The sequence below is a fragment of the Lampris incognitus genome, chromosome 16 (assembly GCF_029633865.1).
Source record: "Lampris incognitus isolate fLamInc1 chromosome 16, fLamInc1.hap2, whole genome shotgun sequence".
Lineage (NCBI taxonomy): Eukaryota > Metazoa > Chordata > Actinopteri > Lampriformes > Lampridae > Lampris > Lampris incognitus.
In genome coordinates, this window is record NC_079226.1 from 27,671,559 (window position 1) to 27,692,758 (window position 21,200).

General features: G+C 42.8%; 1 protein-coding gene across 1 annotated transcript in view; it reads left to right on the forward strand.

The window, feature by feature from the left end:
• aqr (aquarius intron-binding spliceosomal factor) overlaps window positions 1–21,200 on the forward strand; it is a 108,038-nt gene that overhangs the window by 4,946 nt on the left and 81,892 nt on the right. Inside the window, exons 12-19 of the mRNA XM_056295785.1 lie at window positions 2,541–2,657; window positions 2,775–2,888; window positions 3,515–3,618; window positions 6,970–7,072; window positions 13,744–13,864; window positions 14,827–14,968; window positions 19,485–19,663; window positions 20,777–20,944. Of these exons, the coding sequence (XP_056151760.1) occupies window positions 2,541–2,657; window positions 2,775–2,888; window positions 3,515–3,618; window positions 6,970–7,072; window positions 13,744–13,864; window positions 14,827–14,968; window positions 19,485–19,663; window positions 20,777–20,944 (1,048 nt within the window). The remainder of the gene's footprint in view (window positions 1–2,540; window positions 2,658–2,774; window positions 2,889–3,514; window positions 3,619–6,969; window positions 7,073–13,743; window positions 13,865–14,826; window positions 14,969–19,484; window positions 19,664–20,776; window positions 20,945–21,200) is intronic.

The window sequence follows — 21,200 nt, forward strand, 5'->3', positions numbered from 1 at the left end:
TGCAGTGTGGTTTTAGAATTTCCTTTTAGAGTGTGTGTGTGTGTGTGTGTGTGTAGGTGCGCGCGTGTGTGCGTGCTGTCAACACTTTATCTCAGCTGGCTAATTTTCTTTAAGTTAGATAGCTATCTTGTTGACTGTATACTGGGCAACTTTTAGCAATCAGTGGCTTCAAGTGGAAGAAAATACACAAGTACAAAATATGGCTTGCCAAAGTTGTGAGAGTAGATTGGCTCATATACAATATTTCAAATGTAGACTTTACATCAAATATAGCTTTAAGACACATTTCCAGTGGCAGCTCGGAAAAACTTTCTTTTGGTCATGGAAATAGTCAAAAGTCATTGAAAAGTATTGGTGAAAAATCATATGAACTCCAAACAGTGAAAAATCATGCTGAATCTTTGCTTTCCATGTAAAAATCTGCAATTTTTTCAAGCAATATTCCAATAAATGTAAACTGATTAGTCATATAGAATATCACAAATTGTTCAGAGGAAGAGAGGCACCGCTCACAAATGAAGCCACAGCTTATAACCTTCACCACAATTTCAGACACTTATTTCCTTTGTGGTCCTGCAATCAGAAGACTAGATGGATGGATAACTGTCACCAGAATTAGGGAATTCTGCTGAAGGAAGTGGTATGGATAACTGACAATTTGTGCAAAGCTTGTTTACCATTTGTCTCCCACTTTGATAACAGATTCACGAGAGGTTGCAGACAAACTCCCAGTCTCAGCTCCACCCAAATGTATCTCTTTCTCTGCTGTCTGAGAAGCTATGCATTATCTGAAAGGGTAGTCTCTGACTGCAGTATGAGAGGTTATTTTCAGCCCAGATGGCCTCTGATAGCTAGTGTAAGGTGCAGTGTGCAATCTCTGCTATCTGTCTGTCTGTCTATGTGAAGACATGATGTTCCATAGTAATGATAGTTCCCTCTGCTGTCCATGCAGAGCTCCTGTTACCAGCAAGGGATCTGAATAGATTTCCTTTGGCTGTCTTTTGAAAGGCTGGCCTTGCTGTTCCAGGCAGTCACTAGCAGGCCTACCAGCCACCTGCCTCCTGAGACATCTCTGCTCTAGCGCTATCACTTTACAAAGCCCTGGCTGTCTGAAATCCATATATCCATCCTCTGCTGATGACCTGAGAATTAATGTTGGAAGAACATGATCCCGCATTTCTCGGTTGTTTTGTGCTGGCTGCCAGGGATATGAGATCAAAGATGGCTGCCGGGGATAAAGGTTACATTTTCTCTCCATGGTGAGGTGTCACTCGCTGCACCTGCTGCCTTTGAAGAGCAGCTTTGAATGAATGAGATGATAATAGACATTTTGCTTGGTGAATTTTTTCATGTCAATATTCCATTTTGTATTCTCTTTCATATTGCTGTCATTTCCCTTGCTCTTTGAGCACCAGTCAACCTCTTGCTGAAACATTCTGACCATCAAGATGTTCATTTCCTTTGTTTCATATTCCCACCAAAGGCACTCCCTTTGTCTAATTTTTGACAGGTTACCTCTGTTCTTGGGTAGATGTCATCTTACTGTGCTATAACTGGAATAGCAATCTGGACAATCAGCCTAGTTCAGCAGCTGTCTCCTTTTTCCTCATATTATTGTCAGTCTGTCTGTTATCTCCTGCCTTTTCTATGAAACGTTCCAAAACAGCTTCCACAAAAATATATCGGATCAGTAAGGTATATGGATGATCTCAGTCTGGGTGCTGGAAGTGGAGTTATTGGTGGGTTGATTGATCCTTTTGACCTCTGAGAAGATGTCGGTCCATACAGCAGGTATGTCTTTTTGTCTGTGGTCCACAGACAGGTTTCAGGGACCACAGGTTTCAGGGCAGTATCAGATACTGGAACTAGCTTGCTGACCAGGACAGAAAAGGAAGAATGTGATACAGGGTGGTACTTTTGATCCCTTGTCTATTCCCCTTTTTTCCCCCACATGCCGAACCTATATCACTCCTGCATACATCCATCCATCCATCCATTATCCAAGCCGCTTGTCCTAATTAGGGTCGTGGGATGCTGGAGCCTATCCCAGCAGGCGGGGAACACTCGTTTTCTGATTTTGATTCTGACAGGCTGCCAGTCCATATCAGGGCTGACACATTCACACCTAGGGACAATTTAGTATGGCCGATGCCTGCATACAATTGAGTAGAAATATCCCATGTTAAGCATCTATGTGACACGGTGGCCCAATTGTTAGCACTGTTGCCTCACAGCAAAGAAGGTCCTGGGTTCAAACCCCACGCCATCCCAGGTCCTTTCTATGTGGAGTTTACATGTTCTCTGCGTGGATTTCTTCCGGGTGCTCTGCTTTCCTCCCACTATCAAAAAGACATGCATGTTAGGGTTAATACTCCTGCCTGCGCCCCTGACCAAGGCAATGGAAAGAAGAACTGGAGTTGCTCTCCCGGTGCTGCAGCTGCCCACATCTCCTATACAACTGTATAATGACAAAATAAAGTGCCTTACTTTCTACATATTGTATTCAAGTGTTGTAAACACTGTATTGTGATTGTGCCTAGGCCCTGCTACCCACCAGGCGATGGTTCAACACAGTGCTAGATGATGCTCACTTAGTGGTCAGCTGCCACTTGTCTAATCTCACCCAGAGAGAGAAGGAGGGACATCTGTTCTGTCAGGTAGTGTGAAGATGTATGCAAACACATGCAAGCCTGATCACACGCAGACACGGTCCCAATTCCTCGACCACATTACGAAATGAGCTGTGTTGTTTGTTACCTTGTGTTGTCCCATAGTTGCTGGACATGCTGAAATTCTACACAGGCTTTGAGATAAATGACCAGACAGGCAACGCCCTGACAGAGAAAGAGATGACTAACCTGCACTATGACAGAATCACTTCACTACAGGTAAATGGGGACAGACCGACCAACGTGTTCACACACACATGCACAGTCACATCTCTATCAGTCTCATACTCTGTCCTGAGTGCTCCTCTTTTGTCTCAGCTGTTCATTCAGCATGCCCAAAGTTGTTTGCTCATTGTAAGTGGATCTGAACTCCTCTCGTATTAATACACACTCCATGCTTGGAAAGAGGCGTTGTGGGCAGACACAAACACAACACTCCTGGTACGCTGCCAGCTACCAGATGCCATTTCAGAGATGTGACATGAACTCCAATGATCCTTCGATCTTGACCTCATACCATCTCATGGAGCGTTCCCTTCAGTTATGAGTGCTCTTGCCCTCACCTTTATCTGGTGTGTTGGGTATCAGATACTAACAGTGTTCTCAAAATGATGGCAATAGCCTCACTTGGATGTTTGTTATAACTTAATTAGGCACATCAGAAATGTCTTCAGTAACTGTGAGTGGACATCCAGTCCATCTACATACCTTGCTGAAAAATGGGTTACCCTTATATTCCAATTAAAATTCATGGAAATATGTAATAAGGCAAGGAATGTGCTTGCATGTTTTCAGGGATACTTTCCTATTTGTGCTTTTTTTGCTTGTTGTTTCCCATCTTCCAGAGAGCCGCCTTTGCCCATTTCCCAGAGCTGCATGACTTTGCCCTGTCCAACGTAGCAGCAGTGGACACACGGGACTCCCTGACCAAACATTTTGGACATCTCAGGTAAAATATCCAAGATAGCAACAGCAGGAAAAGAACAAACAGTTTAAAGCATTCTAAGTCTCTGTATTTATCTTGGTACAGTGTTACATCATAAAATTAACATCACTGTTGCCGCCTCGCTTCTCTGCTAAATGGCAGCCAGTGAGCCCTTGGAACAGGCAGCTGGTACCGGCCTGAGAGAGAGGCATGCCTCATTAATTTAATCGATTTGCAGTGGCTTGAGAATAAACTCTTTGAACAGCTGTGTTTATCAAATCATATTAGCTTGCCAGAGAGCCTCCCTCCTTCTCTTTGATGGAAAGTCTGCGTATATCTATGTGTTTTCGCTTGTGTGTGGATGTAAAAGGGAATGAAAAAAGGCATTGATTTGTCTCTATTTTCTCATTATGCCGGAGTTCCTGACCTCTTTTTTTATATATGTGGTCCCTTAAATGAGTTCAGAAAATCACTGACCCCAACATTTTAGAAAAGATGAAAATTGCGCCTCGTGCATCTTGCCAACATCAGAATGACAGATTCGCTTTTCATGTGTTTAAGATGTCCTCCTCAGCCACAGTCTCCTAGGTGTGACTGTTAGATTCTCCTTTACATACTCCCTGCTTCCATTCCCATCACCTCTGTTTAACATCTGTTCTGGATTATGAGGTTTAAACCCTACACTAAATTGCTTTGTGTCAGGTGGAAGGGTATAAGCCAAGTTGAGCTGAGTCAGGTGCAGACTTAACTGAGTTGTTTTCATGTATTTCTGGAAGTGCCGCTTCTCCTCCCTGAATTAGTGCAATGAATATAGCAAGCGTCGCATTGTTCCCTGCGCCACAACTGTCACTGGAGAAGAGCTTCGGGGGGGGGTGTGTGGAAGATATGCCGATCAGATTTAACAAGGCACTTTTCATACAAACAACTTTGACTAATGCCAGTTCATTCCAGCTGCGCTACCTACCAGCTAAGCCCCCAGTCACCCGCCACTCCAAATTTATCCAGTAAGTCCCCCAAATACACAGACGCAGCATTATTGCATAGTCTGCCTACACAGGCACACACTCAAACACACTCTGCTTTCAGCTGAATAAAACATGTAGCATGTCATCTGAGGCCAAAGACTGATTAGGAAATGCGATCAGAGTGTACAACACTTGCGAAATATAAACCAAATGATTGGTTTGTGAGTTCTGTTCATTACTTCTGCAAAGTGATCCTAAATATGGCTATGATGATTTGACAGCACAATAGAATGTCAAACACACCAACAGGGATTTTGCTTAGGAATAGTCAGGGATATTTTGACTTTGACTGCCTGTAGTAATCCTGATCAGGTTGATTTATTGGAAATGTAATGACAGCCAGATGTTAGTACACTCCTGGGGCTAAATTTGACCATTAGGATTATATAAGTGCCCTATCAGGCTTATGGAGTGATGACAAAATTTTCCTTCCTTTTAGTACAGGAGCAGGAATGAGGATGTTTAAAGGGCCGTTCAAATTTTGCGTCTGAAAACACAGTAGCTTTACTGCTAGATTTGTTCTTGGACGGAAAGGGTGACGCAAGTCTTTTGGGAGCTGATTGGTTATTTCTTGTCACATGAACTGTGGCGCGCTTGTTGCATTTGAAAAAGTTGAGATTTTTCCATCTCGGTGTGCCGCGGACAAGCCCGAAAAAGCAAATGCACACCACGACAGTGTTGCTTTCGGTTTTGAGCATGCTCGTCACACGTCTCCATTTTAAAAAATGAATTTGTCCACACCAAAGACGCAACATGTAAACGACCGCCAAGACTCATAAAGAAAATCCAACTTCCTTTATGTTGGTTAGTGTATTGGCGCTCATTCAGAACTTCGCAGCAAGGGAGAGTCAAATTGGATACCCCCCCCCCCCCCAATTGTATCCAGCCAATTACCCCACTCTTCCGAGCTGTCCCGGTCGCTGCTCCACCCCCTCTGCCAATCCGGGGAGAGCTGCAGACTGCCACATGCCTCCTCCGATACATGTGGAGTCGCCAGCCGCTTCTTTTCACTTGACAGTGAAGAGTTTCACCAGGGGGATGTAGCGCATGAGAGGATCACGCTATTCCTCCCAGTTCCCCTTCCCCCTCGAACAGGCACCCTGACCGACCAAAGGAGGCGCTAGTGCAGACCAGGACACATACCCACATCCAGCTTCCCACCCGCAGACACAGCCAATTGTGTCTGTAGAGATGCCCGACCAAGCCGGAGTTAACACGGGGATTCAAATTGGCGATCTCCATGTTGGTAGGCAATGGAATAGACCGCTGTGCTACCCGGACGCCCTGATATGTCCATTTCTACATTGGTGGTTAAAAAGACAACTGAATTGGACGCTGAATTTGCAATGAAAAGTTTTACAAAAGCTCTGAGCAAATGTCAATTGAGGTCACCCTAACTGAAACAGCTCCTAGGTTGAAAAGCAAAGTCATTACAAACCGGTTTCTATTAAGGTATAACAGCCTTCTTGTCTTACCCTGCCCATGGCCCAGCTGTCAGCCATGAGCTGTTCCAGTCACTTCTCATCTCCTAAACTCAATGAGTTGTTGTGTTGTTGCTAAGGGAAGGAGTCAGCGTGACCATCCCCGAGCAGCCACTAGGCCACCAAACTGCAGCATTGGCACAACCTGCCAGCTAAGTGGTCAAACGTTGGCATCACGTGGAGCGAAACAAACATACACACAAAGATATAGTCAGGGATTGCCACGTGTGGCTGTCCAGGCCATGTCACAATGTGTCAGTCTGCATGTACAAGAGCCTGTGCGCGTGGCATTGTGTCAGCCTGATTAAGGTGGGTCTATATGCAGAGAACCACTCCCCAGCTGCACGACGGAGATGGGCTTTGATTTTCATAAGCCCGTCGCATCGATGCGACCCAAGCCCTGAACATTCACATGCTGACAGAGCAGCATCATGGTGTCAAAGCGAACAGCAGAACTGCCTCACACCGCAGAACCTTGTCACTGCAATGCTAACAAGCGCAATGAATTAGGAGTATTTCTGTCGCTTCATGTGAAAGATGGTCTCGCCGCCTATAAATCTTACTCGTGTTTTGGACAGGGAGCATTTCGCTTGTAATAGGCTGAACCTGACGACAGCATGTTATATTAAAACAGGGTGCACCACACTAATGGCTGTAAAATAAGCATACATTTTTTCCTTGTAATCTGACAAAGGATCAGATTTACCCTGTAGTTTAACACTGAAAATTTTTGTATACGATAAATAAATGCATTAATTTCCTTTGAAGACACAGTATCTGCTTGCTGTGAACAGAATTATGGTAAGGAACTGTTATATATTTCCCTCTTTCTCTCTCTCCTTACCTCTATGTATATCTCCTTTTTGTAGTCCCAACACACTCCACCAGGTGGCCTCGTATCTATGTCTGTTGCCAGAGCTGGCTGAGGAGCAGAACACTACACATGAGAAGGAGGTTCTCCTTGAGCTGCTGGTAAGTGCAGTTGTTGCTCCTATCAGAGTATCCATAAACACATCTCAGTCCTCCTATTCCTTTGACTGCAAACTGAGCAGATTGCTCTTTGAAAGAAACTGAAACACGCCACAATTATACTACTATCTTAGTTAACAGTGAATGCTCATGACCTTTGACCCTAGTGATTTTAGTTGATGTATTCTATTGAGAGTTTTCACACCACTTTAAGAGCATGAATAATCTTTGTTTGCAGCACAGCCGATGTCAGGGAATAATTATTTGTGGAACAGTTTTACCCAGTGAGCATTGTGGGTTTTGTGTTTCTCATTTTTAGATTGTTAATTTATGCCTTTGACCTTCGAATGCATGTACTATAACCTCATCGTTGTCATCCCTTTTGTATTTGCCTTTTAATCCAATTGCTGTTTATTGCAGAGAATGGTACTGATGAGAGAGAGAGAGAGAGAGAGAGAGAGAGAGAGAGAGAGAGAGAGAGAGAGAGCCTTATTTCAGAAAGACGAGTTGATTTGATTGTTCTTTTCTTTCCTTCCCATCCTCCCTTAACTCTCCTGTTTTATTTAACCCCCTCGAGGAATCTACTGAACCCTTGTCCTACTAGTGTCAAATGCACACTCACACACGGTATAGGCCACTTCATCAGAGTGGGTGTTGGCAGGCTGACCAGTGGTTATTCCTAATTACCCACTCAGACCCTCCCCAGGTCCTCTCTGAGAAGTGATGAAGAGGGGACTTTTCATAATTAGCTGAGTAGATTGCTGCTGGAGCCATATTCAGGGGACTCATTTGTGTGCGCCCTGGGTTGCCCCCGACAACCGAAATCTCCTCGGTGAAAATGTGTATTATGCATGTGCCAGGGCCTGGGAGGGGGGCCAGTGGAGCAGAGTGCCGTTGTGCAGGAGCAAAACAGGTCAGACACTGCGGGGGACACACTCATAATTAAGCGTACGGGGAACAAGCCCATCCTTTTCAGAAAAGGGGCTGCTGTTACACCAGTTTAGTCTGTTTACTTCCTCTGATGGAACAGATGAACTGGCTTTTATTCTACAACAGATGTCAATCTCTCTCACACAGTGAATAATTAATGTAAAGATAATTTTTGGTTGCACCGGCCGCTGGGCCAGCCCTACAAACGCGAATGTCTCTGACTGATTGAGTGATCTGTTTGACACGATTGGGCCACTGGATCAGGTGACCATCAACGTTGCTGAAGTTAATCGATTGGTCAGCCGAGCGATGAGAGGCATGAGGAAGAGCGCACAGTTAAAGCACCCCAGATAACAATCACCCCAGATAACAGTCACTGACAAAAACACTCACTGGCAATTTCACAAAAGGATTGCATGGCTTTTGTGGCTGCTAGACCTGCGCAAGTTTATTTGTTTATTTATCAGGATCCCCATTAGCTTTGCCCTAAAGCACCGCTAGTCTTACTGGGGTCCACATAAAAACAATACATTTAATACATACATTTAGAAACAAGACAGAGAAAAACAAAAACAAAACAAACAAAAATAGCAAAAACCTACATTAAACTTTACAGTACACATAAGTCATCATCCAACAGCAAAGAGACATACATAAATCATTCCAATGTACAAACTGTTGAAACCATCCAGGCTATAGAATTCAGATTTACCAAACCTGCGCAAATGAGACAAAAAGAAATCGTGTAATTCTCAAAGCACCTGCAAAGGGTGAAATGCACCCCAAACTGTACTGCCAAGCAAAAAACGTCTCAGTGCTCTGGTGCTATTTGCACATATTTAAATGAGGTAATATGTATACATTTGGTACAACTTGCCCCCCCCTTTTTTTTTCTTTCCCAAAACTTTGGGCTTCCAGACAAATAAAAAAAATTGGGCTTCCAGACAAATAAAAGATAACAGCAGTATACTGAGTTTCAAATGAGGCTTTAAGTAATTACAAAAGTGAAGATCAGAAAAGAAAGAGAACTGTATAAGAAAGTAAACAAAACAAAAAGGAAAAACAAGCAAAAATATACCACCTATGAGAACTAAGAAATTATGTAGGTACATGGCAATTTATGCACATACAGTTGCACATATATGTGGACTATGCAACAATAAAACACAGTGAATCATTTCAATAAATTAGGTAGGGATGTTGAAATTGGTCTGAGAGTTTGTTAGTCTGGGATGGTAGTAAAGGTTAGTTTATCAGCATAGGCAAAAAAAATGGGCCCCGTGTCCTCTTGAAACTAATGGATGATCCTCATAGGGTACACCTAATTTTTTCCATATTAACAAAGTAGAAGATATATCTCTAATCCAAGCGTGATGAGTAGGGGGAGCGGGGGATTTCCACTCGACAAGAATTAGTTCTTTATTTCTTTATACGATTTGGTATTGCAGGTGTGAGGGTGACACCGAATAAGGCAGTACTGATGGTTTGACAGAGACAGAAATAACCTGTTATGTAAAGAGGGGCATGTCCACAACATATGGCTATAGGTAGCTGGAGATTGACACCATCTATCACAGACAGGATCAACATCCTCATACATTCTTGGCAGTCTAACCTTAGTTAAGTGATAGCAAGCCATGCCACGCAGAGATGGAGGAGGAGTGAACCTGTTGCAAACACTCATCCCATACATCATCTTCATTTTCAAGATGTAAATCGTTCTGCCATAGTGTTTTAATAGTATGCAGTGAGATAGGATTTAATGAGTAGATAAGACTATACAAAATAGAGATTATGCTCTTCCTAGTAGGTAGAGGAGTTAAAAAGGGATTCACACTAGTAGCTACTGGTTAGGGATCGGTTTTGTTAAGATTTTAACATTACTGCTACTCTTACCAATCAATCCAGTACTTTAACGGTACTCTTATTTGTTCTTTTTGTTATTTTTTAAGAGAAGCAAACAAATTAAGAACAGAATTAACATTGCTTTATTTTCTCATGTCTGGACAGAGTATTACTTTTAATCGTCAACCCATGTTTGTATAATTTAGTTAGCTCCATGTGGGTTCTAGGTTGCTAGCATACATAACATACCTGAGGTTGATGGGGCAACGAGAGATGAACTACGAGCTAGGCTTCGAAAACTGCATTTCTCCACCTGTGTTTGATGGATGCTTTCACTTGATGTTTCAAAAGATTGCGTGTGTTTCTGCCCTTACTTGTTGCAACAAGCATCGTCAGCATCAACTCTAGTGAAGTATAACCAGACTTTTGGCCGTCTAGTCCTCTTTCCTGCATCATAGACAAATGTCTTAATCTTACTCCAAATTAGGAACAGAGTTGGTGACATAAAAGGTGCAAGATGTAAATAAATAGGAAATGTATTTTCGTAATTTCTCCAGTACTGATAGCAGAACTGTTAATGTCAGAGCTTATCAATACTACCGTCTTTAATAATTTAGCACTGGTGCCTGTTTAATACCGGCTTTCAGTACCCTGGTAAATTAGGAAAACTAGGGTAAGCATTTCTAACAAAACTATGCATGTACGTATCTGTAAGTACTTGGAAAAATTATGTTTAGGAAGATTAAACTTCTCTGAGAGTTGTTGGAAAGATGAGAATATGTCCTCAGCATGTAAGTCTTTCATTGTTTTGATGCCATAAGCATGCCATGAAGAAATTGTACCATCTATTAAAGAAAGGTGGAATAATGGATTTGCTGCCGGTGGAGCAGGGAAAGAGAGGGTCTAAAGGCCAAAGTATCACTTGAACCATTTCCATATCCTTAGCGTTGATTTGACTATTATGTTTTCTGAATAGGGAGAGACTGTGACGTTCATGGGAGCGTGAACAAGAGTAGACCAGGAGGCTGGACTAGAAGAGGAGGACTCCATTGTTATCCATGTTGGGGAGAGTGGGAGCCCTCCAAATGAAGCCAGAAATGAATTGCTCTCAAGTTAGGGGCCCAGCAGTAAAATGCAAAATTTAGACCCCCCCCCCAAAAAAAAATCTCTGGGGGGTCTAGCATTGCCAAATTTTAGATATTTTAGAATTTTTAGTAGCAACAGGCATGGTACAAGTCCATGAATACTGGGATGCCATCCAGCACTTTACCTCTGCCCCCATCCATAGGGTTAGTGGTTGTGTCAGGAAGGGCATCCAATGTAAAATTTTGCTCTATCAGTATGTGGATTGACAAGACCATACTGGACTGGTCAAGTCTCCATGCTGGATCGGTCGAGGCCCAGGTGAACAACAGCCGCCATTGGTGCTTTGCCCTCACAGGGTACCAATGAAAACCGTAAAATCCACTGTGGCACCCCCTAAGAAACAAGGAATAAGCCGAAAGAAGAAGAAGACCCCTGAGAGGTTTTGGCCTCTGAATCAAGGTCTTCTGAAGTCTTGAAATTTTCCCGTTCCAGATGAATTCAGATAATAATTTGTTAGTCTTACAAAAGAATGACTATGGGAGATAAATGGGTAGGTATTGGAACAAATAGAACAACTTTGGGATGGTATTCATTTTAACAGAATCGGTTCAGGCCGCTAGGGATAAATTTAACAAAGGCCAGCGTCCAAAATCATCCTGTGTCTTAGCAACCTATAGAGAATGTTAGACTTAAATTGGCCCTTTCTATGCAAATGAGCCTCATTACAGAAAAAAGTCAAATTCACAATCACCATCACTAATAGCCACATGCAGTTTGAGTGAAAATTATCAGCGTCTTCAGAGAGTTGGTGGTAACTGATGCCCAGACTTTCCAGTGATTATGGCAGCAGTGTGCTTGTGAGCGGATATTCTGCAGGAGAATATCACTTTTTGATTTAACCGAGACCGAAATCATTCACAGATACAGGTTGCCAGGTCTAAAAATTCTTGCTTATACTTGATAACATCAAGGATGACATTGAACCTGCCTACTGTGTTCTTGGCACAAAGCCACCGTTTAGTATACTTTGCCACATGGATAATTGCAATCAGATGCAAAACAAGGGCAAACTGCACTCAGTTGCAAAACTTCATAGATGTGTTTGCGCTGTAACAGCATTCACGCAATAGCTTTTGTGAATCAGACCTTGTGACGGGGCAGATAGTGGTTGCAAGTGATGCGCAGTTCATGGTGCTATCAGTGGCCACAATCCATTCTTTGTGAATTTGCCTGTCAATACAGAGCGAGTCTTGAAAAAATGAGAGAGCTCTGCAGATAGAAACAGATGAAAGAGGAGGGGGAGTTAGCAGATAATTAGAATAGTTATACTTACAATTAAGTTATCTTTTTTTGACCCCCCCCCCCTTTTTTTTCTTCCCCCAATTGTACTTGAGCAATTAACCCACTCTTCCAAGCTATCCCGGTCACGGTTCCACCCCCTCTACCGATCTGGGGAGGGCTGCAGACTACCACATGCCTCCTCTGATACATGTGGAGTCACCAGCCGCTTCTTTTCACCTGACAGTGAGGAGTTTTGCCAGGGGGACGTGGCACATGGGAGGATCACAATATTCCCCCCAGTTCCCCCCCGAACAGACACCCCGACCGACCAGAGGAGGCACTAGCGCAGCGACCAGGACACATACCCACATCCGGCTTCCCACCCGCAGACACGACCAATTGTGTCTGTAGAGACACCCGACCAAGCCGGAGGCAACACGGGGATTCAAACCGGCAATTCCCGTGTTGGTAGACAATGGAATAGACTGCCATGCCACCCAGACGCCCACAATGAAGTTCTCTTTCAAATCAAACATCCCAGAATATGAGTGGAAAGTATTGTTTTTGCAACTGCATTTATAACCTTTTTCTTTTTACTCAAATGTAGCTTAACCATGTCATGTGATATGCTACTTCAGTACACTTTAACGACAAATGTTACTGGGACCACTCCTGCATGACCCCAACAAGGAGGAATTTTGTTCTGAAAAAATGCCATCTTTTTTTAGCTTTAGAGGCCGATGTTGGTCTCTGTCGGGTTTTTAAAGAGCAGAATTATCGGACTTAAGAGCAGTCCTACATGACTCTAAAATCACCCAGGGTCCCATTCTAATGGGCAGGGGACATGGCTCCATAACAGGATTAGCCTAGCTTGTGGTTAGCGGACCAAATACAAGAGCAAAGAGGACTGTTGTAGAGCACTCTGTACTCAAAGCCAAACTCATACAAGCATGTAAACAAACTTGATGCAGGTATGTGGACAGCCAACAGATGTGCAAATATTTAGCCTACACTGTAGCTCACGCACATTATTCCTCCATGTTTAAACACACACACACACACACACACACACACACACACACACACACACACACACACACACACACACACACACACACACAGGTTAAATCAGGGACAACAGATGAGGCAGCCTGAGACGTTGTCTGATAGAGGGTTTAAGTTAAACCAGACGTTGGGTATGATGTAATAGAGCAGCCGAGTGACCTGATTCTTCGAAAAAAAATCCCCCCCCCTCCCTCAGTCTGTCTTCTAGCGTGGAGAGAGGATAAACATCCTTGAGACTGAGACAGAGGGACATTTATTCATTAAACTCTTTTTCTTCAACTCTCTCTCATTCTTCTCTGTCTATCTCTTTGTCTTTCTCTTTGTCTATCTCTATCTCTTTGTCTATCTCTTCCATTCTTTTGCACATACACACACACACACACACACACACACACACACACACACACACACACACACACACACACACACACACACACACACACACACACACACACACACACACACAGGTGTCCCGTCATGAGCGGAGAATCTCTCAGATTGAGCAACTTAACCAGATGCCCCTTTATCCAACGGAGAAGATTATCTGGGATGAGAACATCGTCCCGACAGAGTATTACTCAGGCGAAGGTACGTGTAGGCGTGCACGTGTTAGAGGTGTGTCTCTGTGTGCGTGTCAATACCTTTTACACAGGAACCCTCCCTCACCAACACCCCACAACTACACACCCACCCCAACCCCCGCCAATTGCTTTGTTATCGTTTTTCCCAAGGGCACTCAATTGGCACGGTGCTAGCACCCTTCTCATGGGGAATCCTCTTAAGCTGGCAGGGGCACCTTCACCCACTAAGATACCATCCATCATTCAAAGTAGACACCCCCTTAAGCGCATTACTCGTGTACGTTTGTAATAGACTTACAGACGCGAGAATGTACATATCACTAACAGGACTTTTAAGACTCTGACATCTGTGAGCTCAAAGCACTTTCTGTTGCCCCCCACCCCACCCCACCCCCCACCACCACCACCTTCTGTTGTTACTCTACAACAGAATAATTCATACTGCTGTACTGCTTTGTTTGCCTCTTTACCATGTTAACTGCGATCAACAAAAACAAACTCTCAGACCTCAACAGCAAAGCCATCACACGCAAGGCACTTATTATAGTACTCAACCCCAGGCACCCCCTCAACCCACTCTTCACTTTATTCCCATCTGGGCATAGGTACAGGTCCATTACCTGGTGAAGGGCCTTCTTTCTTTTGTCCCCTCTCCCATAGAAGCCCTAAAAGAAAATGCCCCTCTGAAATTCTTTGCATCTGTGTATCTATGTCCTCCTTAATGTCATGTACAATATATGGTTATAGTATTTGTACTTGTATATAGTACTTATGTACCCATGTGTGAGTGTATGTATGTGTGTAAATATTGTATGGAGGTAAACTTGTATTTTGATGTACAGAGTGTGTTAATATACAGACTGTGGCAACAAATTTCCTCAACAAGGAAGACGGATGATTAAAAGCATAATAAAGAATCCATCCATCTTTATATCTCTATCTGTCCTCCATGTTCATTCCTCTGTTCAGGTTGTCTGGCCTTGCCCAAGCTGAACCTCCAGTTTCTGACCCTCCATGACTACCTGCTGAGAAATTTTAACTTATTCCGTCTGGAGTCAACTTATGAGATCAGACAGGACATAGAGGATGTGGTATCACGAATGAAACCATGGTAAGACACTGTTTTTTTGTTTGGGGGGGGTATATAAAGCCTGTCAAATCATGAGATCTGATGTAATTTTCCTGTAAGAATTTAATCACGATGATTGTTCACCGTGATGTGAAAAAGAAAACGTTTTCCTTTTCAATTGTGCTATATTGGCACAAAACTATCTTTACCTAGTTTCAACCCATTCTTAATTGAATGTAAACCTCATGTGATAAACAACTGATAAGAAATGTTGCTTTTTCATTATTCATTCATACAAAAACAAACAGAAGCATAATGTGAAATGTTAAGTTGACATCATTGACTACTTTGCAGAACCCCTTTAGTAGCAACAGCCTAAAGTAATAATTGTCTTTATGGGTTATTAGTTGCTTGCATCGATGCAGGAAAATTCTGGTTCATTCCTCCTCCAAAATAGAATCACTTCAACTTATTCTTGTTTCCATTATCCTTACACAGAATCGACTTTCAGCTAGGCGTTAGCTGTCAGACAGATGGTCTCATAACTTTGCTCTAGAATATGCTGACATAGAAGATATTAATGGGAGACTCAATGATTGTAAGGTGTTTCAGTATTGTGGTTGAAAAACAGCCCCAAATCATCACCCCTCTACCACCATGCTTGACTTTTGGTATTAAGCTCTTTTGTGCATTAAAGGTGCTATGTACGAGATTTCAAACAACTATTTGCTTTGTAAAGAGATGGTGGAGTAATGGTGCCCCGAGCAGAGAATGACGTCACACTGTGTGTGTTGTAATCCGAGATTCTCTGTTGTTTGTTTTGGAAGCCGGTCCAGCCACGTGTTCATGTAAGTGCATCATGTTAGTGCGTGTGAGATAGCTAGCATTAGCAGGATAGCTAGCAAGCTAATGTTACATGGCTTTAGGTCACTTGGCAGATTGTAGAAATAGCTCCTTACCAAGCTGGATACGTTACTAATGTTAATAAAATAACTCTATACTGTAAAAAGCAATATTGAAATAATATTGAAATAACAGCCATAGCAATATTGAAATAATAGCCAAGAACCCAAATGGAGGGGGGAAGAATGTGAAGGGAGGGGGAGGTTTGTTTTGGTTTGTCTGAAATGCTGGTGCTGAATATCATATATTGGACATTTAAGGCCAGATAATTGCACGTTGGTTTTATCCGTCCAGAGGATACTGTCTTAATGTCTCAAGGTCTATCCATGTGCGCCTAAAAAAAATCTGAGTATTGAGGTTTGTCTAAAACCACAGCTGTACATATACACATATCACAGTTTTCACCATGCTGTTGAGCAAGCCTGGGCAATTACTTTCCATGGAGGGCCACATTAGAATATATTTTTGCCATCGTGGGCCAAAATCATATTACAGGATTATACATCATGTGTAAGACTGTGTTGACAGATATAGATACTGTAAATCATGTCCAGATATGCTATTTACTTTTTAACATACATAGAAATAAATCACATCCCTGTTGGTAGGCATTTTCATTATTAAACATGCAATGAACTACACGGAGGGAAAAGTACACCGTGCATTCAGCACCATGGACAGAACCCTTGTTAACGGGTATGCACAAAAACACATGAGAGAGCTCAACATTACATTTAAACTACTCAGTCAGTGTGAGGAGTGAGATCGCTGATGGGCATTGACTAGATCAGTGAAGTCTGATGTAGTTTCTGATGTCGCTATGTGCAGGATTGCTGAGAGGTGAGAGTCAGTAAGAGATGGTCTGTGCTTTGACTTGCTATATTTCATCACTGAAAATGTCTGTTCACATACATAGGTTGACCCAAACAGTACAAACATCTTCTGAGTATGACTCCTAATCTTTGGAAAGTTTTGTTCATCAAGAGATGCATAGGACCTCGTTAGTGACATTGTTTTGAATAGCTCTCCAATCACTGCATCAGACTGAAGATCGATAAGCTCAAGTTGCAGGTCAGCAGGAGTGTTATCAACATTGAAGGTGAAAGGAGAGGAAACCAACAGCATGCTATTTTCCAACACTGTGAAATCCTCAAAATGATGAGAAAACTCACCGTTCAAAGCACCCAGCAGCAGCAATGTATACTTCTCCCGCTGGTCATCTGATAGGGAACAGACTAGTAGTGTTGGAAGGTGGGTGAGATTGTTGGCGAGTCAGGAGGCGTAATTTTCCCTTGAAGGCTTTGACAAGGCTGTACATCTGATGTGCAAAAAGGTCCTTCCCTTGAAGTTTAGAATTCAGGTCATCCATGAGGGCCATGATGGCCATGGCTTGGGAAAATCGGCCAACCATTCTTTATCTTGCAGTTGAGGGGAATCCACATATTTTCCTTTCATTTTGAAAAACTCAACGATCTCTGACTTCTGGTCCCACACCCTTTTAAGCACCTTCCCCAAACTCAGCCATCTCATGTTTGTGTGGTAGGGGAGACCTGCCTGACCCGACTGTCTCTTCCAACAGTGAGACAAACTGGATGTGCTTTAAAGATTTTGCTCTTATGAAGTTTACCACTTTAGTGACTGTATCCACAACATGGCTCATTTTCAGAACACATTTACAGAGCACCTCCTGAATGCAATGCAGGAAAATAATTTTCTGAACTGGGTTCAGCTCAGCTACTTGATCTTGAATCCTTTTCAAAAGGCCAAAGTTTTTTCCTGTTAAGGTTGGGTAACCATCAGTGGTCACACTGGATAACTTTTCAAAACTCGGTCCCAGCTTTGCCACATACTTATTAAGTCTTTCCCTGTGGTTGTGCTCTTCATTGACTGTACTGAAGCAAGCTCCTCTGTAATTTCAAAGTCTGGGGTTATGCCTCGTAAGAATATCAACAACTGCGCCATATCTCATACTCTCATCTAGGGCTAAGGAGAAATAGGTGAAATCCTTTCACTTGACTTTCAGTTGTCATTTCATATTCTCTGCGATGTCCTCAACACGCCGTGTCAATGTACATCTTGACAGGGAAACATTTTCAAACAGCCCTTTCTTGTCAGGGCAAAGTATTGCTGCAGAGTCAAACATTCTTTAATGAATTCACCCTCAGTGACTGGCTTGCTGTGTTTAGCAATTCTGAGAGACAGTACATAGCTAGATCTCACAATTCCTTCATTTGCTGAATTTAGTTTTATGAAAAGTCCTTGCTGCTTTTGCAACAGAGAAAGAAACTCCTTCAATGCATTTGCCCTCTGCTGAAGAAATATTCCTATGTTTCTCTGCTTGCATGGTCTGGAAGTGTCGGGACAAGTTATAGTCTTTCAAGACACTGATGCTCTCGTTACATACTAAGCACACAGCTTTATTTTGATGTCCACTCTTTCTGGAACACCGTGCATTCATTGTCTACTTTCCTTTTCTTTAAAATCTTTGAAAAACGTTGCACAATTTCTCGCTAGCTACTATTTGTAACTGTGACGTGTGTCACCCTGTCAGTTACTGTCTGTCCTCATGTGGTTATTTATACGTGCCTTCAAAATAAATGTCCCACAATAAATGCCTCTGCCCAGGACTGCTGTAGAGCATGCCACAAAACCTCTAGTGAGCACACCGATATGCTCTGCTGTCCCAGAGCCTCGTCACTCTATACCCAAAGACTGTGACTCTACGATGAGGAACTTGAACCTGTGCATTTGAGGACATAGGGGCATAATGGATGCCGTGTCAAGTATGAAACCATGATTGGAGCTTGCTCAGTCTCTATGTAACTGTTGATCCAGGGCTCGGTGGTTGATATTCTCCTCCAAGGAGCACATTTACCCTTAGATTTTAAAAATTTAGAAGCATGGGGAATAAGTTAGCAGAATCATCTGTTGAATTATATCAAAATATTCACTCGTCCTCTGAAACTTACATTTCATGTACTGCTTACTGAATTTTTTAGGATGCAGTTGGTTATTTTTAGGAGCATATGCTTCTGATGTGCCTCAATGTAGAACCCTGTGTTCTAGTCCAGCATAGATCCAGCAGAAATCATGCAAGTAGGTTTGGCTTTCTGTGGACCTATGGAGCCCTCCCATGGAAATGCACTGCAGTGTTTTTTGCCCAATGTCGTTACCAAACCAGATCTATTGTTTCTGTATACTAGATTGATCCAGTGCAAAATGCAGAATGCTTGATGAGTATTGGCCAAATATTTAAGTGGCTCCTTGCTTTACGCACAAAGATCATTCTGCAGTTTGGGGTTAAGTGTTCAAATGCTCTATGAGTGCAGACATTGAGGAAGAGGGGACCTTTTTTTATTTTTCTTAATCCACCCAAATTTTTGTCCACTTAATCTACCCATATTTGCCGCCTGGTCTGGACATTTAAATCGGTGACCTTGACATGTCGGTCTCAAATCACTCAAGTAGCCAACATGCATGTGCACCCAATTCCACCAGGGCATGCAAACTACTTTTTTTTAATCCATTAGCTACAGCTATCAATACACCTTCAACTTGACTGACTGCAGTACAGTTTTCTGGAGCTTTTATTTCTTGTGTTTGATGTTCATTTTTTCTTTCTCTGACTGTTGATTGTGTGTGTCCTTCCACACAGGCAATCAGAATATGGGGGAGTGGTTTTTGGTGGCTGGGCCCGAATGGCTCAGACCATCACTTCCTTCTCCATAGTAGAGGTGGCCAAGCCCAACATAGGAGAAAACTGGCCCGCCCGTGTCCGTGCTGATGTCACTATCAACCTTAATGTACGAGACCACATTAAACACGAATGGGAAGGTATGTGATTATGTGTTTAGGTCTCTCTGACTTCATCTCACTTTTTTTTCGCTGTGTGTAGTTTTTATCAGTCATCCTAAACAGAATATCCTTACCTGACATACAAAATTGATATCAGCTCACAAAACCATATGCAGCAAAACAAAATTTACAATCAGAGCATTCTTCAAGAAGAGCTCTCCCTCCATACCGCCTCCCCACACATCACACCTCTAACAGGCATCAAAATAAGTCGTTTATGTCCTTTCGATAAATCTTCACTGACCACTATCCAATCTTGCCTGGCCTTGACTGGTGACCTATCCTAGCTGCACGTCTGCGTGTAGACATGCTATTCCTGGGTCACCTCCATCACCTGCTCTCTGTGCTTTATTTTTTTATTTTCTCATTATTTCTCTCTCCGTCTGCCTTTAGGCAGGGGTGTTATTGTTCCTCTAGTTGTCCCCTTCAGACATTGATTCACAGGGAACAGAGGAAGCAACCTGAAGCCTTGGGGAGTCTGACTGCTTTGGTTATCTAAAAGATGATATGGGTTGTGCTCACATGTCGGCATGTGCCAGCAGCAGAAAGCAAAAGTGAAAACATGAAACAAAGATTTTAAGTGGGATGTATTGCGCAAGTAATGTGGAGTTTTCACTGGATTAAGAAAATATTGACGTATGAACTATTGATGAATCAAAGATGAATCGATATATACCAGAAAAATCTTCAGTGACTCGAACAGTATTGTTCAGTGTCATTAGTGTAATGCAATCCAAGTTTTTGAGCCTCAAAATCTTATCTCCACTCACTTTTTTTTAAACATTTGGTTATTTATTCCGTTTTACATTTATTTATTTATTTACTTTTCCTTCTCGGGGTTTTTTTTTTTTTGGAGTATATTTTGGAGTGCAGTGTAGGTGTGGAGGTATGATTTCATTTCCTCCTCAGCATCCCTCCACATTGTATAATTAGAGCCTCATGTTTTAAAGATAAGCCAGATGCTGACAGGGCAGTTTTTCTCTCGGTGTCTCACTTTCAAATCTGCCTCTCTCTCTTTCTCTGACCCTGTCCCTAACATACTTCCTCCCCATTGCTCTCTTTAAACCCCCCTACCCCTCTCTTTCTCTCTAGGGCTGAGGAAACATGACGTTTGCTTTCTGATCACAGTACGCCCCAACCTGCCCTATGGCACACGCTTCGACCGGCGCCAGCCCTTCCTGGAGCAGACTGGCCTGGTGTATGTGAGAGGCTGCGAGGTGCAGGGCATGCTAGATGACAAGGGACGCGTCATTGAGGAAGGTATGCTCGCTCACTCGTGCTCTCACATGTGCGTGCACATGAGCCATCTCGCACAATCGTTGCACATACACGCCGATGCCGAGCATATCTGCACATTCATACCCGTGATCTTTGACACCATTCTTCCCATCAGACCATGACCCATACTTTTTCCCTGATCCTCTAGAGCAGGGGTCGGGAACCTTTTTGACAGGGAGAGCCATAAAAGCCAAATATTTCTAAATATATTTCATTGAGAGCCATATAGTATTTTTAA